The 25822-nt window shown below is 45.5% G+C and overlaps 1 protein-coding gene across 1 annotated transcript in view; it reads right to left on the bottom strand.

The window, feature by feature from the left end:
- The window catches only part of C17H19orf18 (chromosome 17 C19orf18 homolog), a 40832-nt gene extending 18010 nt beyond the window's left edge, over nt 1–22822 (bottom strand). Inside the window, 9 exon segments of the mRNA XM_036992975.2 lie at nt 8331–11163; nt 11165–11264; nt 13670–13712; nt 13715–13756; nt 17379–17441; nt 17527–17562; nt 17565–17732; nt 19975–20074; nt 21330–22822. Of these exon segments, the coding sequence (XP_036848870.2) occupies nt 10981–11163; nt 11165–11264; nt 13670–13712; nt 13715–13756; nt 17379–17441; nt 17527–17562; nt 17565–17646 (549 nt within the window). The 5' untranslated portion in view covers nt 17647–17732; nt 19975–20074; nt 21330–22822 and the 3' untranslated portion in view covers nt 8331–10980.
- Between the last annotated feature and the right edge of the window lie 3000 nt (nt 22823–25822).

Below are 25822 nucleotides of genomic sequence, written 5' to 3'. Positions count from 1 at the left end.
CTAACTAGTCCTCCTGAAAAAGAATTCAAAATAAAAATCATGAACATGCTGACAGAGATGCAGAAAAAAATGCAAGAGCAATGGGATGAGATGCAGAGAAAAATGCAAGAGCAGTGGGATGAGATGCAGAGAAAAATGCAAGAGCAGTGGGATGAAGTCCGGAAGGAGATCACAGATGTCAGGAAAGAGATCACAGAAGTGAAACAATCCCTGGAAGGATTTATAAGCAGAATGGATAAGATGCAAGAGGCCATTGAAGGAATAGAAGCCAGAGAACAGGAACGTATAGAAGCTGACATAGAGAGAGATAAAAGGATCTCCAGGAATGAAACAACACTAAGAGAAATATGTGACCAATACAAAAGGAAAAACATTCGTATTATAGGGATACCAGAAGAGGAAGAAAGAGGAAAAGGGATAGAAAGTGTCTTTGAAGAAATAATTGCTGAAAACTTCCCCAAACTGGGGGAGGAAATAATCGAACAGACCATGGAATTATACAGAACCCCCAACAGAAAGGATCCAAGGAGGACAACACCAAGACACATAATAATTAAAATGGCAAGGATCAAGGACAAGGAAAGAGTTTTAAAGGCAGCTAGAGAGAAAAAGGTCACCTATAAAGGAAAACCAATCAGGCTAACATCAGACTTCTCAACAGAAACCCTACAGGCCAGAAGAGAATGGCATGATATACTTAATGCAATGAAACAGAAGGGCCTTGAACCAAGGATACTGTATCCAGCACGACTATCATTTAAATATGATGGTGGGATCAAACAATTCCCAGACAAGCAAAAGCTGAGGGAATTTGCTTCCCACAAACCACCTCTACAGGGCATCCTACAGGGACTGCTCTAGATGGGAGCACCCCTAAAAAGAGCACAGAACAAAACACACAACATATGAAGAAGGGAGGAGGAGGAATAAGAAGGGAGAGAAGAAAAGACTCTCCAGACAGTGTATATAACAGCTCAATAAGCGAGCTAAGTTAGGCAGTAAGATACTAAAGAAGCTAACCTTGAACCTTTGGTAACCACGAATCTAAAGCCTGCAATGGCAATAAGTACATATCTTTCAATAGTCACCCTAAATGTAAATGGACTTAATGCACCAATCAAAAGACATAGAGTAATAGAATGGATAAAAAAGCAAGACCCATCTATATGCTGCTTACAAGAAACTCACCTTAAACCCAAAGATAAGCATAGACTAAAAGTCAAGGGATGGAAAAACATATTTCAGGCAAACAACAGTGAGAAGAAAGCAGGGGTTGCAGTACTAATATCAGACAAAATAGACTTCAAAACAAAGAAAGTAACAAGAGATAAAGAAGGCCACTACATAATGATAAAGGGCTTAGTCCAACAAGAGGATATAACCATTCTAAATATATATGCACCCAATACAGGAGCACCAGCATATGTGAAGCAAATACTAACAGAACTAAAGAGGGAAATAGACTGCAATGCATTCATTGTAGGAGACTTCAACACACCACTCACCCCAAAGGATAGATCCACCGGGCAGAAAATAAGTAAAGACACACAGGCACTGAACAACACACTAGAACAGATGGACCTAATAGACATCTATAGAACTTTACATCCAAAAGCAACAGGATATACATTCTTCTCAAGTGCACATGGAACATTCTCCAGAATAGACCACATACTAGCTCACAAAAAGAGCCTCAGTAAATTCCACAATATTGAAATTCTACCAACCAATTTTTCAGACCACAAAGGTATGAAAGTAGAAATAAATTCTACAAAGAAAACAAAAAGGCTCACAAACACATGGAGGCTTAACAACATGCTACTAAATAATCAATGGATCAATGAACAAATCAAAATAGAGATCAAGGAATATATAGAAACAAATGACAACAACAACACTAAGCCCCAACTTCTGTGGGATGCAGCGAAAGCAGTCTTAAGAGGAAAGTATATAGCAATCCAGGCACACTTGAAGAAGGAAGAACAATCCCAAATGAATAGTCTAACATCACAATTATTAAAACTGGAAAAAGAAGAACAAATGAGGCCTAAAGTCAGCAGAAGGAGGGACATAATAAAGATCAGAGAAGAAATAAACAAAATTGAGAAGAATAAAACAATAGCAAAAATCAACGAAACCAAGAGCTGGTTCTTTGAGAAAATAAACAAAATAGATAAGCCTCTAGCCCAACTTATTAAGAGAAAAAGAGAGTCAACACAAATCAACATAATCAGAAATGAGAATGGAAAAATCACGACAGACTCCACAGAAATACAAAGAATTATTAAAGACTACTATGAAAACCTATATGCCAACAAGCTGGAAAACCTAGAAGAAATGGACAACTTCCTAGAAAAATACAACCTCCCAAGACTGACCAAGGAAGAAACACAAAAGTTAAACAAACCAATTACAAGCAAAGAAATTGAAACAGTAATCAAAAAACTACCCAAGAACAAAACCCCGGGGCCGGACGGATTTACCTCGGAATTTTATCAGACACACAGAGAAGACATAATACCCATTCTCCTTAAAGTGTTCCACAAAATAGAAGAAGAGGGAATACTCCCAAACTCATTCTATGAAGCCAACATCACCCTAATACCAAAACCAGGAAAAGACCCCACCAAAAAAGAAAATTACAGACCAATATCCCTGATGAATGTAGATGCAAAAATACTCAATAAAATATTAGCAAACAGAATTCAACAGTATATCAAAAGGATCATACACCATGACCAAGTGGGGTTCATCCCAGGGATGCAAGGATGGTACAACATTCGAAAATCCATCAACATCATCCACCACATCAACAAAAAGAAAGACAAAAACCACATGATCATCTCCATAGATGCTGAAAAAGCATTTGACAAAATTCAACATCCATTCATGATAAAAACTCTCAGCAAAATGGGAATAGAGGGCAAGTACCTCAACATAATAAAGGCCATATATGATAAACCCACAGCCAGCATTATACTGAACAGCGAGAAGCTGAAAGCATTTCCACTGAGATCGGGAACCAGACAGGGATGCCCACTCTCCCCACTGTTATTTAACATAGTACTGGAGGTCCTAGCCACGGCAATCAGACAAAACAAAGAAATACAAGGAATCCAGATTGGTAAAGAAGAAGTTAAACTGTCACTATTTGCAGATGATATGATACTGTACATAAAAAACCCTAAAGACTCCACTCCAAAACTACTAGAACTGATATCGGAATACAGCAAAGTTGCAGGATACAAAATCAACACACAGAAATCTGTAGCTTTCCTATACACTAACAACGAATCAATAGAAAGAGAAATCAGGAAAACAATTCCATTCACCATTGCATCAAAAAGAATAAAATACCTAGGAATAAACCTAACCAAGGAAGTGAAAGACTTATACTCTGAAAACTACAAGTCACTCTTAAGAGAAATTAAAGGGGACACTAATAAATGGAAACTCATCCCATGCTCATGGCTAGGAAGAATTAATATCGTCAAAATGGCCATCCTGCCGAAAGCAATATACAAATTTGATGCAATCCCTCTCAAATTACCAGCAACATTCTTCAATGAATTGGAACAAATAATTCAAAAATTCATATGGAAACACCAAAGACCCCGAATAGCCAAAGCAATCCTGAAAAAGAAGAATAAAGTAGGGGGGATCTCACTCCCCAACTTCAAGCTCTACTACAAAGCCATAGTAATCAAGACAATTTGGTACTGGCACAAGAACAGAGCCACAGACCAGTGGAACAGATTAGAGACCCCAGAAATTAACCCAAACATATATGGTCAATTAATATTTGATAAAGGAGCCATGGACATACAATGGCAAAATGACAGTCTCTTCAACAGATGGTGCTGGCAAAACTGGACAGCTACATGTAGGAGAATGAAACTGGACCATTGTCTAACCCCATATACAAAGGTAAACTCAAAATGGATCAAAGACCTGAATGTAAGTCATGAAACCATTAAACTCTTGGAAAAAAACATAGGCAAAAACCTCTTAGACATAAACATGAGTGATCTCTTCTTGAACATATCTCCCCGGGCAAGGAAAACAACAGCAAAAATGAGCAAGTGGGACTACATTAAGCTGAAAAGCTTCTGTACAGCGAAAGACACCATCAATAGAACAAAAAGGAACCCTACAGTATGGGAGAATATATTTGAAAATGACAGATCTGATAAAGGCTTGACGTCCAGAATATATAAAGAGCTCACACGCCTCAACAAACAAAAAACAAATAACCCAATTAAAAAATGGGCAGAGGAACTGAACAGACAGTTCTCCAAAAAAGAAATACAGATGGCCAAGAGACACATGAAAAGATGCTCCACATCGCTAATTATCAGAGAAATGCAAATTAAAACTACAATGAGGTATCACCTCACACCAGTAAGGATAGCTGCCATCCAAAAGACAAACAACAACAAATGTTGGCGAGGCTGTGGAGAAAGGGGAACCCTCCTACACTGCTGGTGGGAATGTAAATTAGTTCAACCATTGTGGAAAGCAGTATGGAGGTGCATCAAAATGCTCAAAACAGACCTACCATTTGACCCAGGAATTCCACTCCTAGGAATTTACCCTAAGAACGCAGCAATCAAGTTTGAGAAAGACAGATGCACTCCTATGTTTATCGCAGCACTATTTACAATAGCCAAGAATTGGAAGCAACCTAAATGTCCATGTGTAGATGAATGGATAAAGAAGATGTGGTACATATACACAATGGAATACTACTCAGCCATAAGAAGTGGAAAAATCCAACCATTTGCAGCAACATGGATGGAGCTGGAGAGTATTATGCTCAGTGAAATAAGCCAAGCGGAGAAAGAGAAATACCAAATGATTTCACTCATCTGAGGAGTATAGGAACAAAGGAAAAACTGAAGGAACAAAACAGCAGCAGAATTACAGAACCCAAAAATGGACTAACAGGTACCAAAGGGAAAGGAACTGGGGAGGATGGGGGGGCAGGGAGGGATAAGGGGGGGGGAAGAAGAAGGGAGGTATTAAGATTAGCATGCATGGGGGGAGGGAGAAAGGGGAGGGTGGGCTGCACAACACAGAGAGGACAAGTAGTGACTCTACAACATTTTGCTAAGCTGATGGACAGTAACCGTAATGTGGTTGTTAGGGGGGACCTGATATAGGGGAGAGCATAGTAAACATAGTATTCTTCAGGTAAGTGTAGATTAAAAATTAAAAAAAAAAAGAAAGAAAGAAAGAAAGAAAAGGGGGATTACTCCTTAACAGGATAAAACTATTGGTAAATCAAAGATCAACGCATGCTTTAAATATCCTTAATGTTGATCACTTAAAGGGTGTCAGATGATCAGCTATGGAGGTACTCTTTTCTGATAATATTCCTTTCTCTTAATTAAAAAAAAAAAAAAAAAAAGCAGTTACTGTGTGCTGACCTCCAATGAGTTCTGCACAGTGGTATAGAGGGCATGTCAAAGTGTGGGCAAAGGGTCTGTTTGTTTCTACGCAGAAGATCAAGGCCTAGCTTGGATACCCAGAAAATGAACTAAGATACGATATGAGGAGGAGCTTCCGGCATCAGCACTCTCTGGAGGACTCGTGCCGGGGGATGATCATCAAAAAGCCTCCACAGGGATCCGGACGATGCTGCGGTTGTGGCTGCATCCAGCCCACCATCTCCTGGACTTGCCATAAGAAGGAGGAGGGAGATGTCTAGGCTGGCATGTGCATACAGTGAGACAACGAATTTGACTGGATCTGTACTGTTGGAACTCAACCAGGAGTTGGGAGGGGTGCAAGTTGTAGCACCCCAAAATCTCATGACTATAGACTATCTATGGTTAAAAGAACATATGGGATGTGAACAGATCCCAGAAATGGGCTGCTTTAATTTGTCTGATGGTTCAAGTACAGTTGGAAAATATCCATCATATCATAGATAAATTTTCACAAATGCCTAGGGTGCCTAAATGGTTTTCTTTGCTTCACTGGAGATGGCTGGTAATTATAGATTTGCTTTGTTTATGTCACCGTATTCCTATTATGTCAATATGTGTGTGCAAATTAGTTAGTAGTTTAAAACCTATACATACTTAAGGTACTATACAAGAAGATATGTCAAAGAAATAATCAATCCTCCCAAGTTTCCTTCATATGCTACATCTATAGCTTTTCTTCTTCCTTCCTAATTACAAACTTTAAATAGAATTCGTGCCTCATATCGAATTTACCGAGTATCATAATTCCTCCAGGTGGTAAAGATACCTCGAGACAAGTGCTGGGCATAGAAGCCACAGGGCATAAATCTGCAAAGAAGTAAAAAGCTAACCTTTGCAAACAATATGGCTTCTCTCTCACTTACCAACTTTACATTTCCCTGTATGGCCCCGGAAGATGACTGGTTAGCCAGAGACGGGTAAGATTCCTCAAGGGAGGAACAACCTAAGACAGGCACAGTCGCAGGGGGGCCATCAGGTGAGAATTTGGGGATCAACAGAGGTGAGGCTCAGAACCTCACCCCCCCTGCTTTGAGAGAAATCTTCTGCATCCGTGGATGTCTTGCTGCCCTTGTCTAGCCTGGATTAATACTTAGTCCATAGGCACACACCTGATCATCTGATCATCTACATTTGCCTTCTTACAGCACTAAACTATGTTTTCTACCTTTATCTTGCATCTACCTACCACTTCAGCATTTTATTAAAAATAAAAATAATAATAATAATAGGAGAAATGTGGGATCAACATATAAATCAAGTACAAAAATCAAATGAATATTCATATTTGACCTGATGGTTTATAGGTCATATTGCATGATCAAAACCGAAAGTTTCTGTGATGACTGCCCTTGTACTGTTCACCATGTAAGAATTTATTCACTCTGTAAGAATTCGTTCACCATGTAAGAACTTGTTCGTTATGCTTCAGAAGATTGGAGACTGACGAGAATTAGGCTTGAGATGGATTAATGATTGTACATTGAGCATTGACCCCCCTATACTGAATTTTATTGTTGTTAACAACCATTTGATCAATAAATATGAGAGATGCCCTCTCAAAAAAAAAAAATAAATAAAAAATAAAAAAAATAAAAAATAAAAAAAAAATAAAAAAATAAAAAAATAAAAAAACAAAAGATGAGTAGACATTTTACCAAAGATAAGTGAAAAAAATGCCCAACATCACTAAACATCAGGGAAATGCAACTAAAACCCCCTCACCATCCACGTTAGAAAATCCACATCGGAAAATCCAGTAGGCCGCCTTTAAAACACCAGCGGGATTACAACCACATCCCCTGGGCCACAGCTCCGGAGAGTTCTCACCTGGACTGTGGCGTTAGCCCCTGCCCGTATCTTCCTCCTCCCTCGGGCCCACACTCTAGTCTCCACTCTGTACCCAGATGGAGCCAGTTAGGATCTGCGTAGTACCATTTCTTCCCTCTCATCAGTTTTACCTTTAAACATATCGACATCCTAGTACCAGCTCCTGGGTTAACTTTACGCATGTTTACAATGGTTGCCAGTAATGGGAACACTTCTATATAAAGCCTGGGATAAGACTTAAGACCCCGGGCTTGGGGTTTCTCCAGGGTCCCCAGACGCAAGGACTGGAGAAAAAGCATTTTAAGTCACAGAAAACCAGAGAACATGAGGGTGGGGGTTAGAATCAACAAGGCACTGGGCCATCCGCCACTACCCTGTGTTTACATAAGCGCTTCTGCAGTCACGGACGGCCGTCTGAAGTGGAAGGCGTCAGAGGAATGAGTCTCAGGGGGGTTTTAATGGGCTCAGGCCTTGCATGGGTCACTGCCCCTGGAGTCAGGTGACGTCGGCCTGGCTGACTAGCCTCTGGGCCTCAGCGCTCAACGTCACCTCTGACGAGCAGTGTGACCTTGAACAAAGACTCAACCTCTCGGTACCTCACTGTCCCCATCACCCCCTCTCCACCCTCTTCTCCTTCTCAGTACCTCTAGCGAAACTTTCGAAACCCTAACAGACTGTGCCCCTCTTCGGTTCACAACCCTCCACGGCTGCCGGGGTCCTCAGAAAAGAGGTAAACCCCTCTTCCCGCCAGTCCCGGCGCGCCTCCGCCTCACAGTTCCCTGCGGGCGGAAGGCCGACCCAGTTTCCCCGGACTCCCGAGTCCTCCCGGCTCGGCCGCACTTCCGACCTCCGCGCGCGCGGGTCCCTCCGCCCGTAACCGGCCCCACGCGCCGTCACGCCGGCGCTCAGGACACGGGCCCCGCCCACGGGCGCCTCTCCGTCCCGGGCCGCGAGCAGGGCCCGCACTCGGGGCCCGAGGGTGGGGGCGGAGCCCCGGGGATGGGCAGGTACCTGGGCCGGGCCGCTCAGCGCGGCCGCCGCCGTCGGACTCGGTGACGAGGCGACCCGGGAGAGGCGGTTCCGATCCCGGCCCTGGCGCGGGGCCCGCGGGCGGCGCCGCCGGGCCGCAGAGCCGCCTCTGTGCAGCGCGGACGGCGCCTCTGCTCTGCTCACCTCTGCGGAGGAGAACGCAACTCGGCGCAACCAAACCGACAGCCTCCAAGGCGACGCCGGAAGTCCCGCCCCGACGCTGTTTGTCTCTCAAGGAGCCGTCCCTTGCAAAGCATTCTGGGTAAAGTGGTAGCCACCCACTCAGGGCCTGCGGGTCAGGTCTCCGGCCGCTGACCTCCAGTAAAGACACCGCCTCACTGCGAAGGGCGCTGGGAAACGGAGACTGGGGGCCAGGACGGAGGAGCGAGTTAGCTGCTTCTTTAAAGGGGCCGTACTGTCTTTAACTGATGATCCAGGAGTTGGAGACATAGTTCAGAGTCCGTGAAGACCGGCATGCTCTCAGAGGGAAACATAATCTTTCAGATACTCCGGAAGACCACAGATCTAAATGCACAAATCATTTCGTGGGTCATCCACAAAATATGGCCACTGGTACAGGAAACTAATAAAACGATTGTACTGCAGTTTGGATACGCACGCTCTGAAGCATCACAGCCAGTTTCAGAGACTGACCTGTGTATCATCAGTCAGAGACAAGAGGAAAAATACCCCAGATCGGGGCATAACAGGAGGATGGAGGGGTGCAAAACAGGAGTCCAAAACTGGATCTGTATTATTATTGTCAACACTTGCATCCATTTAATATCTCTATTCAGTCTTCTTTTATTTGATTCCTTTTAGGACCTGACATTGATCTTAAAAACATAACAGTGAATGTAATGCTAATTTGATAAAGAATAACATCTGCAGGTTGGTGGAGCCTGTTTGCTCTGATTCACAAAATATAGGGGTATCTTAAATCCAGGATCTCACCTCCTTGGGAATTGATTATCATTTCCCCTGTGATTACAGGTATTGTACTGCATGAAGATTTGATATTACCTCAGAAAAACAGTTGTAAAATACAAATTACAGAAAGCTATTGATTCTTGTAACTATGTAAGGTGAGATGTTACTTAAAATTAGAAACTAGGCTTGTAATTAGTTCACAGTGTATACAAATATGGAATCATCATGTCGTACACCTGAAACTAATATGCTATATACCAATTACATGTCAATTATACCCAAATTAGAAGATATTTCTTAAAAGAAATCCATTAACTATGACTAGTAGTGATTCAAAGGTGGCAGCAGAAATACTGGATGGTGGAAAAAGTGAAGATCTCAGTGAAGTATTTTCTTTGAAAAAAAAATCCTTGGTGCACCAAGGATAATTCGGAAGTTCTTGAATTGGCAAATTTTTAAAGCTCATCGTTTTGTTTTGTCATTAAAAGACTCCACATTCCCAAGTAATGGAGTCTCATTCAATGGAGACAATTCACTATGAAAACTTGGAGCCTCTGGAGAATATTAACACATCAAATTAAAAGCCTTAAAAAAGACCAGCATATCCCAGTTAAGTTGGGCATAAGAGATTCTCCATAAAAAGAAACAGATTTCATGTAGAGATAGCATTGTCATTGAATTTATTAGCTATAAGAAATGTATTCAGACATGGTTGTTATTCATAGCATCCATGCCACCTAAACACTATTGGCTTAAAATGCTATTTAGACAAATCAGTTACATGTTTTATGTTTAAATATATTGGACTCTTATTCATTGTTAATTTTTAAAATTAACAAAGCCAAAGTAATTTTCAAATCTAATTTTGATTAGATCAGTTTTCATAAATGGAAGAGTTTTCTATTCAGTGGTAGTTTTTCCTTTCCTGGAAAGTTTTATATTAATAAAGTTAGTGGTAATAAAAGGGAAATGATTAGAGCTGGGAGATAAAGACGAAAAGAATATCCAATTCTTCAAAGGGTGAAAAGTATGGAAAAAGAAAGGCATAAATAGTGGGATTTTCAGGATATAATGAATGTTATTTGTCTGGTAAGGACAGTGAAAACTGAATTTTAAAATTATTCTCACACTTTCTGTATTCAAGCTTTGTAAAAGCATGAGGCAGGGGCAGGGAGGGAAAGAATATAAAAAAGTTCTAATTCGATGTAACGAAAAGACAGTGAAGACCCTGCCTCCTTTGCCGGGGCCGGGGGCCCGAGCAGGCGCCGGCCCCCCTCTGCCCCTGGCCGTGGGCCCTGTCCGAGGTCCCCGTGCGGTTTGCGCAGGACACCCACGCGGGCTCGGTCAGTGCGGCCGACAGAAGCTGCCGCTCTACAGTTTTGCCTTTGAATTTTTTTGAGCAGGTACCCGAGTCTCAGAACTACAAAATGAGGTTTAGGTGAGCACGTATATCGCCCCCCCACCCCCCGCCCTACAAGGATCCGCTGGCATGGCGGGCATCTCTCTTACAGGGTCTCGGGCCTGGGACTAGCGATCTTGCTCGGGACTCGGCCGCAGGGCTGGGCGCGCCGGAGGGGGACGTTTAGTGTCCAGACCTCTGTTCTCACGCCTGGAATCGCCCTGCAGGAGGAACCTGGCAACCCGACGGCCATTCGCCCCTCTGGGTACTTCGACGGGAAGTTTATTTCTCTAGGCGTGATACTCACCTTTCCCAACTCAAACCCCACCAACTCCGCTCAGCTTTGCCTCTGGACGCCGAACCCTGCGGCCCGGGGTTCAGGTGACTCTGGGGCCAACGAGACTCGCTGGCCGGCCCTTTGCCCGCAGGAACGAGCTTCTCCAGCCCCGCCCCGTTCTCTGGAAGCAGGTAAGTGGACACCCCGGGCCTCACCCCCGGAGCCCTCCTCTTCGTCTCCCGACAATGGTATCCTGACATTTTTATAAAGCGACACGAGTTTTTGCCTTTCTTCGGCCTGTACCCGTCGACTGGAGAATGACAGAGATGGATTCAGGAGCAGGATTTTCACCGTAAGTCGTGTCTTGATCACATGACTTTTTGACTGAAAAGGAGTGACCAGCACACGGTGGCATGTGGGGAAGAGAGGCAAGAACAGACTGAAACCGGAGCCATCACGGTGTCGAGGCCTGTGCAGGCCGCAGGACGGGTGACTGACAGCGCCAGGACCAGGGTGAAGTGAACGGCTCGTGCTGGGCACAAAACCCCACGGTCAAGATGCTGTGTATTTCACAAAAGAACGATGAATGCCAACAAGTCCGTGATGAACAAAATAGCAACATTTTAAGTACAGACAGCATAACTATTACAGATTCTTATTTTAATCAGTCTCCAATATGGCTTGGCCCAGCCCCACTTCTGATCTTGTATTCAAAATGATATTGCATTCATCATGGATATTTTGGGAATGAATATAGATTTTATAGAGTATTGCATCAAAATATTATTTATCTCGATGACTGAGTTTTTTGTCTGACCCTGGACGGGGATGATCAGACAGCTATTAATTTCTCTTTGATGTGGAAATAGATAACAGAATGTTTAGTTTTTCCAAACATACTTCCCTTCCTAATTCTATTTCACTCATGTAATAAAAAAATAAGTATAGGGTTAGCTTATTTGTGTTCCAAGAGGCTGTAACAGAGGAAAGATGGCAGGGAAAGCAGTCCAGACGCAGGCTGTGCAGCGTGAAGAACGGCCTGACAGCAGACGCTGTTGGAGGTGATCGAGAAGTTCAGGCAAGGCCAGGATGTGGGTGAGGGGTGTAAGGTGCCGGCTTCGGGGGCCAAATGTGATGGCGCACCTAAAAAAACTCAGTAATGATGAGAAATGTTTTGACTCAATACTCTGTGAAAGTTGAAATGAATGGGACAAATCCATGATAACTTAAGTATCAAAAATTTAAATAAAGACAGGACCCGCCGTGCTCCAGTGAAGCACCTGGGAGCCCAAGTCAAAAGACAAATGTGAGACCCTATATACATGTTTTTATGTATTTTGGGAACAGTTGTTCTCTTCGTAAACATTAAAGAAGGTGACAGTATATTTAAAAATTGAAGAGTGGTGTTATCAAAATTCACATTAAGTACAAGTATTTTATCAATACCAGAAATATAATTTAATTCATTATAATATTATGTCCCTGGTTTAAATGAAAGAAAACTCCCCGATAGTATTTTCAAAATCTACTTCTGGGAAAAATTAACCACTAAAGTTTGGACATAGAAAACACATCCCCTGGGGCATGTGTGCTTCCTGTCACCCCTAGGGGAGCGTGCGTGGCCGTGGGGAGCACCAAGAGAAAAGCTGTAACGGTGGACGTCAGGTCAGCGACCTAGCCGAGCACAGGAAGTGAGGGTGAGCTGCAGTGAGTCATCTTAGAAAACTTTGTATCTGTTAATAGCTTTGTATTAATGAAATACACTGAAACTGCAGTTCTGTAAGTTGAGTCAAAGACATCGCCAGATTGGACAACCCAGAGGCCACGGTCCTGTTCACACCTTCTCCTTAGCAGACTTCCTTCACTTCCACCTCTACGTCCAAGGCTGGATGTCCCCAGACGCCCCCCCAGCCTGTTTCGGTGGAGCCCGCATCCCCTGCCAAGGCAGTCCTAGCAACAGCTGCCTGAGAAAGCGTCCACATCGCGGTGTGTTCCTCACGGCCATGCTTGACCCTCCAGAGCAAACAGACCGGGACTTCGGCGCACTGTTTCCGACGGGATGTAAGGGGTCCTGGGACTCAGCCGGGAGTGGGAATCTGCTGGGAGAAGCGTGACGGCACCGTGAGGCTCACACGCGTCTGATACTGACTTCAAAAAGGTCACATCAGCGGAGAGAGCCTGACCACAAGCTTTATTTGTGTGCCCGGAATGAAGGGCCTTCCCCACACGCCTCGCCCCGGAGACACCGCCAGGAAGTGTCCAGCGGACGAGACAGTGGCCGCGGGCTCGCGCCCTGTGCGCTCCGGTCCTTCCAGCGCATCCGGCTCCCCTGAGGACCCCAAGCGGGGCCAGCATCGCAGACGGTGCCTTCACATGTTTTTTGACCATGATCCACAATAAGAAACACATTTTACCTCACAGTTGTGTATGTGTCTGTCTGAAAAGTTTAAAAATCAACATTTACTTTAATACATGTAATGCTTCCTAGTCTTGCCTATTCTAGATTGTTTTCTGTCCTGTTTCTGTTTTATTTTTCATTTGTATCATGACCCAACACGCATACAATCCACATTCTGAAACAGATAGGTCTGGAAATTTATAATGACTATAATAATTAAGCAACTATAAGAATCACCACCATCATCCTAAATAACGGCCTGGTTAGTTTGTTGTGTCGTGCTCAAGGACGGCAAAGGTTACTTAGCACATACTTACTGTATCACATAGGAAATAGTGATTCCCCACGTCAGGGCAATGCAATGGTAATCACTTGCATAAGGGCAGGTCTATGCAGAATCAGTGCTAAAAATGGAAAGAAAATAAATTCTCATAAAATTTCACCGTAGCTGTGTCTATCAGGTAACATATTTGTTAGAAATACCATAAAAAATGTAACACTCTTCATTGTTACAAATACGGAGGCTAGACTGCACAGCCTGTGTGAGCACACGTAACTTGAATTCCCACGTAATCCCTGACTCCCGTTCTTTGGTCTGCCCCCTGTCCTTGGTCAAGGCCCTGCTTTTGCTCTGTAGACCCGGACCGGTGACTGGAGAGAGCGGCCTCTGCCATCTGTGCAGCCCCAGGGAACACGGCCTGAGTTCTGGCCCCAGTGTGGCCTGACGGCCTGGGGTGCGAGGTACTACTTGAAGGGGTGTTACGGGCAGTTAAGATGCCATTCCACAAGCCTGTTCGCCAGGAGGCCGTGCTGAGGGCTGTGGAAGGAGCCACCAGGCCGTGGCTGGCTCCGCAGGCTCAGGAGCATCAGCCTTCCCATCACCTGAAATTGAAGAACCAGAGCCACTGTTTGTACGGACTGAGCACAAATCGAGTACATTACTCCGCCACTTGTGCAATGTGGCAGGCTGAGGTGACCACCCACCCCGCCCTCAGCCTTCCCTCGCTTTCTGTCCCTTCGCTGGAACAGGAAGGGTTCAGCCGCTGAGCTGAAAAATGCCCGGTGGTTCACTCGTCAGTGAAAAGCCAGCCTGGCAGGAGGGGAAGAACCGGGACTGCGGTGTGAAACACCGCACTGCAGACCTCAGATGCGGGCTGTGTGGACACAGCCCATGGCGGGGGATGCAGGCTCCACTGAGACAGGTTGCAGAGAGGGCAGGGGGAGAGGGTCTGGACACGTCCAGTCTTGGAAACTCTTTTGAGGCGCTCGGGGCTCAAGTAGGGAAGAGACATGGGGCAGGTCCCAGGGGGGTGAGGGGTCACGAGATGGGTTTTGCTTTTTAAGATAGGAAGATTGACAGCGTGTTCATATGAGAATGGGGCTGGTGCTTTAAGTTGTGATTTAAAAGGAAAGAAGTGTTGTGAGTGGGCCGAGAGGGCAGAAACGGGCACAAGCGTGGGGCAGCTTTGCCCAGGTGGGAGGGAGACAGAGAACGAGGCATAACTGCAGGCAGATGGGGCGGGCGGGCACTCTTTTAACTGCCTGCATCTTGTCAGCAGTGGAGAAATCAAGGCCATCCCCGGAGAGTGAGGCTGGGGCACAGGGTCGGGCTGTTGTGGGTGGAGAAAGAGGAAGTACCAAGCAGGTGGGGGGTGAGCGGCCTAGGGAAATGGAGAAGCATATTTTTTATAAAATTTCCTAGAAATGGAATTACTGGATACATTGCCCCTATTTTCTTATTTCTTGTATTGCTGATGCTCTGGCACTTGGGGCCTGGACCCTGAAGAGCCTCCCCTCCCAGGGCTACTCCCCGGGAGAGCAGGGAACCCCCTGGCAGTGCACCTCTGACAGACAGGCCAACCTGGAGCTTCTACCAGCCTCCCCCACGTGCAGACGTTGGGCCCTCCGCCCCGATCCCCCCAGGGCCACCCGCGGGCCACCACCCCATGACTCAGACTGTCCCACTCGATCACCCCATGCACCTGACCTGCCTTGCCCGCTCCTTCCAGGTGAAAACCCCGAGACAGGCCCCGGGCCAGGCCCTCCCACCCCTCCTGCCTCCCCGCCAACCCCGGTCCCCCTGGCGTCCCTCGCCACTCTGGGTGGTGGGCTTTGTCTCCTCTTTCCAGGAATCTGTAAGTATTAACTTCTCTCATGACCATCATTTCTGTGTCTGCATCTTTTACCATCCCTGGTTTTTTAAAATCCCAGGTATTTTTCAACACTCTGAGTCAAAAAGTGGGTGCATTTCTTTTATATTTATAAGAATTCCCGATTGCCATCTATAGAAGCTGCGCTCATTCATTCCTCCCCTACAAATAAATGGGATGATGCACACCTGAAACAGGACACTGCACATGCATTATACTTCAATGACTTAAAAGGAGATATCAGATTGTTATTTCTTTATTCCTTTGCCAATAAAGATTGTTATGAAGCATTTTTGCCTACTTTCAACATAGCTGAAAACTGGAATTATGGTGTGTTTTCAATGTGTATTTCCCGTGTTTATGAGTCAGGCGTCTTTCCACAGAACCAAGAGCTAAGGGTTACTGGAGAAAACTGGAGTCTCCCAGCGATAACACCAGACAATTCCACCCTTTATCTCCGTATCAAAACAGACACGTGGGACCCAAAGCTCAGGCCACCAGGGGTCTCAGCAAGCCTGTGGCGCAAGCTCACAAAGCAAGTCAGCACCAAAATAAGGCCTGGGATGCAGCCCTTCTGGCACCCTGGCTGGGCTCAGTCTCTGGGCCTTGTGGGGGTGGGGGATGAAATATTCACAGCTGAGCTTAAGAAGACAAACAATGTGCTTGGGATGGATGGAATTCTTAATCATGCTTTTTTATTTCCTGATGCTTTGAGACTGTGCTATTTTCTAATCTGCACCAGGAAGCATCTTTACTAATTCAACCATCAAGATGGGGCGCCTTTTCCTAATGGGCACAAAGGGGCTGCCAGGTGACGCCCACCAGAGCGCCCTCCGGGGCCACACCTCGCAGCGGCTCTGGGGACTGCCTGGGGCCCACCCAGCCTCCCAGGCCCCCTGACTTGCAGCCCTAGAACTGCACGGGCTCAGCAGGACTCAGGGATAGAAGGCCACTGAAGGGACCGGACAGAAGAGAGGTTTAAGACAGATTTAGGAAAGTAAGGAAATAACTTGATACTAGGCAAGGGGGCCTAAGAGCTAAGATGGTAAATTTTGTTAATAAATTTATACCAATGCCAAGTAGAAATACGTCGCCTGTAATTTAAAAAACATAATGCTCCATTTGTCTCCAGTGCTTCCTTCCATGCATAGGGACTGTTGAGAACACAATGCGCTTGGTCTCTGGTCTGCTTGTGCAGTGGCGCTGCTGAGGCCAAGGACCTGGAGAGACCCGGTGCAGAGCTGAGAGGTCCACCTCCTCCCAGGCCAAAGGGCCAGAGCCAGAGAGAGCCCCAGGCGGTGCTTTCCTCTGACACAAAGTAGGTGCTGTTACACTGTGCAGATAGCACTTCCCTTACACAGAATTAAGGTCTGTAAGCACTCCACATCTCTACAGATTGTCAGGGTCGGTTCCTCTGTTTTGACATAGACAGAGTTCCCTCTCAGACTCAGATGCAAAGCAGGGAACACAAATGATTACGTAAATGTTTCACGCCTGCCAAGAGTCTGTGTCCAGAGTCACAGGCTCCACCACCCACGTGGACCAAACTACAGTGAAAGTCATACAGAGACATCCATACGATCGGATGGGATCGGGGTTTCTGTATATGCTAAGTAAGGGGAAATGACAGAGAAGTAGCGGTCCCCAAGGAGAAAGTACAGCTTCAAGAGAATGAGGAATATATGATTTAATGTCTAAGCACTGCTTTTCAAACCATCTTATTTTACAGACTGTGCTACCAACAAATACACAAGAATAGACACATTCATTGAGCCCATAAGAGGACCTCAGACTACAGTTCTCATTGCACGGAATGAGCAGTGCAGTGACTTACCGCCCAGTCTTGAGGAAGCCCCTGGAATCGGAGATCATCGGGTTTCCTTAGTGAACAGTTTGGGCTGCTGGATGACATCTGTGGGTGCTTCTGACGGCTTAGATCCTTGAAAAGAAAACTTGTAGCAGTGAACTGTAACTACCCCTTTCTGACTTCCCCTGAAACAAGTTACAGCAATGGTTGCAGCTACCCATTAAGCCTGTTGTTTGTCCAACTCGTTGAACTCACCTGCATAAGGCAAGCATAAATGAAGTGGGCAGTCCATTAGAAACAAGAACCAAAAGGTGAAAGAACTTTGATCCTGGTCCATCACTCCAAAACTATAGGTCTTTTATCACATGGGTGAGAGGAAATATTCAGCTGAACTCCAGCATCTGAGGAAATGCGCTCCGCTCCCTACAGAATGTTTGGGTTCAGTGTTAGGGCAGCTTGTGTTGCCACGTACGGAACCGAGTCAGCCAAGAGGGGACTGATGGGATTAGGGGGCGTGCAGCTCGTGGGGCTCAGCCTGCAGGGCAGATACGAGTAAGACCACCTGCTCGCATTCAGGGAGAGCACAGGTCAGTGAGGAGGCATGAAGACATGTCATGATTCAACAGGACACATCGTGAGCACACAGGGAAGACGTCACTTCTCTGGCCTCCTAGATGCTGGAGCCTGACCAAGTTATTTAACTATTCTGAGTTTCAGTTTCCTCACCTGTAAAATAGGAAGAAATAGTACCTATCTCATGGGGTTATAGTGATGGCTAGAATATATAATCCATGAAAGTTCAAAAACAGCACTTCCAACCTGTGGGATACGGCTCAGAAACCTAAGCCCATGTGGCTGCCTCCAAAAGTTTCTTTAAAGGGGATAAACTCAATCATCTCCACATGTGGAAATAGGGTTGGAAAGTAGATGGCATAGAAGGTTGTCCCCTGCGCTGGTCCTCATCCATCCAGTGGTTGTCACAATACGCAAGGCAGGTTTTGATTCACCTCTACCAGTTACAGTAAGAGAACAGACCACATCTTCGGATGCTGATGAAGCCTCCCAGGATTAGGAAGTGGTTCCACCTGCACTGTAACCCAAAGGGCAGCTATCTTTTCTGAACGTCTGGTAGACGGCGAGGCTGAGACCCTCCAGATAGACCCAAGCAGTTGACGACAGCCAGGTTCGTGCTTTATTCTTACCACACCCCACTCTCCACCCTATCTTTCCCCTAGCCTGCTCCGTCTGGGGACCATACGCTCCCTCTGTAAACCCTGCAATCTCAGAACTGCCTCGGATCAAACCCACCTGGATGAATTCACCTGCTGTGTCTGGACTTTGGGGCTGCGGATCTTCCCATGGGCACTGCAACCTTTTAGACCTGATTCTGGACTGCCAAGCTCCCCAGGATCACTGCTGACCTGGGAGTTGGTTCTGCCAAACCACTGCCTTGCCCAATCCTTTCCCATAGGTCTGTGCACACCTGGTTCTTCCCAAACCTGGTTCTTGTCTTGGTTCTGACATTCCATGCACCCAGCCCAGCTGGAAGAATGGGAGCAAGGCTTCTGAACACCACTGTGGGTTAATGATGCTGACAGAGGTGTGGAGAGTATCTGATCAGACTATGAGGATCAGGCCAAGAGATACAGGCCTTCCATAATATAGCCAAGCTTTCAAAGACATTCCCTTACATCCAGAGGAGCCTGACCTGGTCTCTTGGCTTTTTCCCACTAAGTGAGTGCCTGGTTGAGAACTGGTTTCCAAATCCTTGTCATATGCCTAATAACAGCCTTCCTAGTTGTCACCTTTATCAAAGTTTACTTTTTGTGCTTAAGTTGAGTTGTCCCAGTTGCCTTTAACATCTCCACAATCCAGGTGGCAAGAATCATCCATCCCAATTACTATCATTAATGACATCGAGATGCCACAGCATTAGCTGTATGGCAAATTTTCTTGCATTGAGTGGTAACTGACATATAATGTTACATTAGTTTCAGGTGTACAACATGATTTGGTATTTGTACATATTGAGAAATGATCACCAGAGTAAGTCTAGCTAACATCCATCACTGCCCAGTTACAAAATTTTTTCTTGTGATGAAAACTTTTAAGATCTACTCTCTTAGCAACTTTCAAATATACAGTATTAACTGTAGTCTTCATGCTGCACATTACATCCCCATGACTCATTTATTTATTTATTTTTGGTATCATTAATCTACAATTACATGAGGAACATTATGTTTACTAGACTCCCCCCATCACCAAGTCCCCCCAATACCCCATTACAGTCACTGTCCATCAGGATAGTAAGATGCTGTAGAATCACTGCTTGTCTTCTCTGTGTTGTACAGCCCTCCCCGTGCCCCCCCACAGACTTATTTATTTTATAACTGGAAGTTTGTACCTTTTTACCGCCTACACACATTTCACTGTATTGTAAATTATATTTTAACTTCCTATTTTTCTGCTGCTTATTATCCCACCAACAGGCTGTGAGCATCCCACCCAGGTGACCAGGTGACACATAAAGCTGGCGTCTGCCATAGGCTCTCCGTTGCCCTCCCCTGAGCATGACCTAGTAACATGCAAGTGCACCTACGACACTCCCTCACCCCTGTCCCTGGGTGCTGCATCCTGACCCCCAGGGAGGACAGGCACTCACCACAGGTCCTCGTTGCTCCCCACCGGTTGGTCGAGCCCGCTCCCTGGGACGCCTCCTGTGTGGCCCTTCAAGGCAGGCAATGACTCCACCTCCCTAGGGCCTGTGAGCATAATAAGCTTTGTTTCTTCCTGCTCTTCTCCTGTGTCCCCTCTGGTAGCCACATCTGACTGACCATCGGCTGAAAGGACACTGTGTTCATAGCATTATTTATAAAAACCCCAAAGTGGAAACAACCCAAATGGCCATCAACTGACAAATGGATAAACCAAGTGTGACATATCCATATGCTGGAATATTATTTACCCATAAAAAGGGGTAGAGTACATACAATACAGTATATGCTACGACACTGAGGAAACATGAAAACATTATGCCAAGTAAAACACGCCAGAAGCAAAGGGCCACATATTGTCACCATTGTCTGTGAAGGTTCAAGGGAAGGGCTAGGGGCAGGGTGACCGCTGCTAGTTTCCCTTTGAGTGATGAAAAATGCTCCAGCCTGAGATGATGGTGATCCCTGCACAACCACCTTAAAGAGGTTAAATGCTATGGTATGTGAATATTTCAAAAAAAGCTGTCTTTAAAATTAAAACTAGAAAAACATTTTTAGAGCAACTTTTAGGTCCACAACAGAGTTCCCGCATACCCTGACCCTCCATCCCCAGAACTGTCAACAAACCTCCCACACACAGAAGTATTTTTGTTATGAGCCTACACTGAGACAGCATAATCAAAGTCCATAGTTCACGTTAGGGTTGACTCCCGGTGCTACACATTCTACGGGTTTCGACAAATGTATTGTGACACGTATACAACCTTATAGTATCATATGGCATAGTTGCTAGGCTCTAAATATCTGTGCTTCACCTACTCATCCTTCCCTCCACCCTAACCCCTGGCAACCCCAACTCTTTTAAATGTCCCCGTAGTTTCGCCTTTTCCAGAATGTCATTAGCTGGAGTCATACAGAATGAAGCCTTCTTTCACTTAGTAATATGTATCCAAGGTTTCTCCGTGTCTTTTCATGGCTTCAAAGCTCATTTCTTTCTAAAAGTCATTATTTTCAAAAAGGTAAAAAAAGCCATTGGGTTTGGGTTTCTTAAGTGTGTGGATTAATTGGGGGAAACTTACATCAACACATTTCTGGGTGTCTACCCATGCAGGAACAACTAGGATTGTGTTTCTTAATTCACATTTTCATTTCTGTCATTTGGCAACGTTTGTAAATTAACTGCTATAGATTCTAATTCTTTTATTTTTCTCTCGCAACATTAAAACTTTTGTGTCTGCACAATGGGACTCTCTTCGTCCCAGCAGCGGTTGGCCTACCGCCAGCCTGTTGATCTAATACTCACTTCGCAGAGGGCCGCCCACCTGGTCGGTCCCGGAGCGGCGACTCACGTCCGTGTCCAGGGAGTACGTGCACGGCCCGGTTCTGACAGCCAAGGGCGCCGCCCGGGAGCGACAGCGGCTCCGGGAACGAGTCCCCGACGGGGCTGCTGTACGCGGCGAAAACAGAGGAGCGGCAACGGGCCTCCGCTCTCCCGGCGGGGCGCGCCGCGGTGCCTGCTGGGATTGTAGTCCGATGCTCGGGGTCCTCCGGGACCAGCAAGAGCAGGGCCGGACTGCCGGACTACAGGTCCCGGAAGGCTGCGCGGCCCCGCCGCGTCTCCTAGGTAACCGAGATGTCGGAACCCGTTCCCCCGTTATCCAGGCGGGCCGCCTTCCCCGGAGTCTGGCGAGCTGGGCTGGGTGGCTGGGACAGCAGCCAGCGCACCTCAGCTATATGCATAGAATAGAAAAAAGAACTTCTGGAGTTTGTTTCTCCTCCTCCCCTGCCTTTGTCTCGGAACAGTGTCCCCATCGCTGCAGTGGTCCAGACGCCGGCTCAGGCTTCCTGAGGAGTGGAATCGAGGCACGGCAGTAGCCTATGCTTGTGGGTAGCTGAGACTATCTTACCTCAAGCACGTGTTTCTCCACCTGCTTCCTCAAAGCCTTGGGCTGGTGAACCACACTCCAAGGAGTGTTCTTGCGGGGGTCAGGAGTCATTGACTGGCTCTTTAATGCCTCAACGTCCCCATCCCAAAATCCATCCCCCAACCCCTGATCTCAGTAGGGTCTATAGGGACAGGGATCTGGTCCTCACCTGTTCGCATAACAACTGATGGAGTGGCTGATGCCAAGGGAAATGAGCTCACGGGACAACGTGGTAAGCAATTCTGTGAGCATAACGATTAAAAAGACACTGGATTACAGGTTTCATCAGAAGCAGATATAGTAGCACAGGGACCAAAACCTTCAATTAGTCTATTAAATACATTTAAAGAGAGAAGCCATGGTATTAGCAATAGGAAATGAGAGTAACAACATAAAAAAGGAACCAAGTGGAGATATTAGGCATGAAAAACAGCTGTTGAAGACACAACAGGGGAAATAGAGCAAAATGGAGATCAAATTGAGGAAATGCCCAGACAAAAGGAGGAAAGTTAGCAAATGAAAAGCTAAGAGCTATGAACAATAAAGACACACTAACATCTCAATAGGAGTCCTAAAAGATAACGTTTTAGGATGAAAAAGATGAAATACTAAATAACAGAACATTTTCCCAGAATAGAAAACAGTAGATATCAGATTAAAAGGCCCATAGACAGTGTCTAATGACGTTAAACATACACTTACCATACAACTCAGCTGTTCTACTCCTAGGTTTTTACCCAAAATAAATTAAAACTTGCATACACAAAAAGTCTTGTAGAAGAATGTCCATTGCAGCTTTATTTACAATTGCCAAGAACTGGAAATAACTCAGTGTCCATGGTGGACAGGATGAGTGATTGTGGCTTATCCACACAGTAGATCGCTACTCAGCAAAAAAACGACTGAACAACTGACAAGTGATATAACACGGATGAGCCTCAAAACACTGAGCAAAAGAATCTGGACATAAGATGTAGCATATAGAATAGAACCCTGTATGGTTCTACTTATGCAAAGTTGTATAAGACAATTCTAGTATGTAGTGACAGGGTTTGGAGGGGAGAAATTAATTACAAAGAAACATTAAGGGACTTTTTGGAGAAGTGAAAATATTGTTTTGATTGTAGTGGTTACAAGAATGTAGACATTTTTCAACTTGCCAAACTATAGCCTTAAAAGGAAAGTCCTCAGCGCCCCAGGGGTGTTGGAGGCTTCACATTTGGATGAGGTCGTCAGGAGAGTGTGAGCAGATACGACGAAGTGGGCACCTTCCTAGGTCAGAAGGGCAGGAGGAAGGCCCTGAAAACCAGCTGAAGGACGTTTCAAAGAGGACGTGACCCGTTATCTACAATGCTGCCAATCATGTCAAGGAAAAAGAAAACAGAATTGACACTGGACTTAGCAGTGGAGGTCATCTGCAATGTGGAGCAGCAAGGTAGGTTTGGAGCGGGCTCAAGACAGAATGGAAAGGAAGAGGAGACAGGAAGAACTGACAACTCTTGAAAAGTTCTTTTGAAAATGAAGCACAGAAATGATGCAGGAGCTAGAAGGGGATGTGGTATCAAGAGGTTTTCTTTTTTAAAAAAGCAAGTTTGCATGTTGATGGGAAAATTCCAGTGTACAGAGAAAACCTGGTGTAAGAGGCAGGGGGATTTTGCTGAAGCGGCCCTTGAGTCTTGGGGGAGGAGACGGGCACTAGCCGGAAGGTGGGTGAAGGAGGTAGAGAGGTCATGGAAAGCTACTGCCGATCGCCTCTGCTCTCCCAGGGTAACCAGAACCGAAGTCATCACTGGGAATGAGTGTGTAAGGGAGGGTTCAGCCAAGGAACTGTTGGAATATCCGTACTAAGCAGCCAACTAGCCAAGGAAGAGGTGCTTGAAACATACAGTGGGGCTCTAGTCACTGCTGTGAAATGGCCCTGAGGGTGACGATAGGAGTGACTGGTGGTGGCAGAGTGCTTGACAAAACCATGAGCAGAGACATCAAAGGACTGTGAGGTCAGGACATGGGAAAATCACCTGTACGGTGATAAGAATCAGAAAGTACTATGATGGGTATGGTTTTAGGTAGAGACAGGAGCTGCAATCTGTGATATGCAGATGAGTGACCCATTTATAGACTCCAACAAAGGAAATCAGTGATAATCTGGTGTCAAGTCAGAGCTGAAAGGAGAGAAGGGAAAAAGAACAGTCTAGAAGCAGCCACCGTTGGAACTACCGTAAGAGACAGTGCACAGGGGACACCCAAGTTTCAGTCACAGTAGGAAGGTGAAAAGGGGATTTTGGTGGCTGACCTCCAACCCGGCCCAGCAGTTTTCAGAGTTGGGAGGAGTGCAAGGTGAGGTCAAAAAGGCAATGAACTGAGCCATGCGTGGGCTGGAATAAGGCGATAAGAGACCTGGGAGGAGTGGACACCCTATGTCCATACAGGTACCCCTTCCAGGAGGAAGAAGAATCTAGGACGTTCTCTTGACTCATGATGTGGGATAGGCCACAGGGGGGCCCTTTTAGAAGTATTTTTTTTAAGACATTAAGCTTGGTAATATAAAGTGGCCAGGATGCTTGCAGAACTTTTTTTTTATTAAGATATTATTGATTTGCACTCTTATGAAGGTTTCACATGAAAAACAATGTGGTTACTACATTCACCCACATTATCAAGTCCCCCCCATACCCCATTGCAGTCACTGTCCATCAGTGTAGTAAGATGCCACAGAGTCACTATTGCTTGCAGAATATTTTGTGTGACTTACGAAGTCCTTTGGAGCCCCCAAAAGCAAAGAATCTGGATTTGCCCAAAATGTGTTACTTCGGGTAGTAGAATATAATTCCAATATACTGGCAGCATGACTCTTGACACATTAGGCTGCTTTCTCTCACAAAGATAATGCTGACTCTATTCTCTCCAGGGTTTTTGCACGAATCACATGAGAAACCCATTCAATTACTTTTACTCCTGCAACATTTACTGGGCAACCACTATGCATTAAGCCCTGGAAGGTAGGGGACTGGACGTCACGCTCCTATGTGAAAGCTCCACTATAGGAGTCGGATGGCGGACACCACCTCCCCATTACCCTAGCAGGCTGTGGTTCTCCACTCCTGGGGAGTCATGGATCCCTGGAGAATTCAATGAACCTTTGTATACTGGATTTCTCACACTCTTGAAGCCCATCCAAGATGGACTATTAGCCCCTAATTACAGCCTATTTTAGGGAAATATAAGAAATATCTTTGGAGAGAAGCTGCCCAATCCCTCCTGTTCATCTTGCCCGCTCACCCCTATAAGCACATGGAGACTTCAATCTATGTGACAGATTGTTTGGCTTCCTTCCCTTTCAAATCTTTCCTATTATCAAGCAACCTTTTCATCTAGAGAAGACAAAGTACAGACACTGAATCCAAGAGAGACCTTGAGAAATGGTGCTCCCATGCGTGGTGGTGTCTCTTCCCTCTAAACCCATCAAGGGGTATTTCTGAGACTTGCCCAAACCTTTAGTGAGTCCTTCAGCCCCTACCTACTCTGCTGTAAATCCTCTTGGGGACCCAGGTCCCAGAAAATGCAGTGATTCTGAATATCCAATCCAGACTTCCTATTTCAATGGGAGTTTAGCTCTCACATTACCAGAAGTCCGAGAGCCAGATAACTTTATCTCTCATTGTTTAGGAATTTCTTGATTTTCATTAAATGTCTATGTTAGCAACACTGAACAACAGAAAAATAGGGAAAAAAATCACTGGAGAGGCAACATAACATAGTGGTTAAAAACATGAACTCTGGAGCCAAATCATTCCTTACTAGCAGTGTGTCTTTAAGTTTTCCAACATCTGTGCCTCAGTTTCTTCATTTGTAAAACTGGATAATAATAGTA

The sequence above is a fragment of the Manis javanica genome, chromosome 17 (assembly GCF_040802235.1).
Source record: "Manis javanica isolate MJ-LG chromosome 17, MJ_LKY, whole genome shotgun sequence".
NCBI classification, from domain to species: domain Eukaryota; kingdom Metazoa; phylum Chordata; class Mammalia; order Pholidota; family Manidae; genus Manis; species Manis javanica.
Note: the sequence above shows the minus strand (reverse complement) of the source record. Positions and strands in the feature narration are given on the sequence as shown.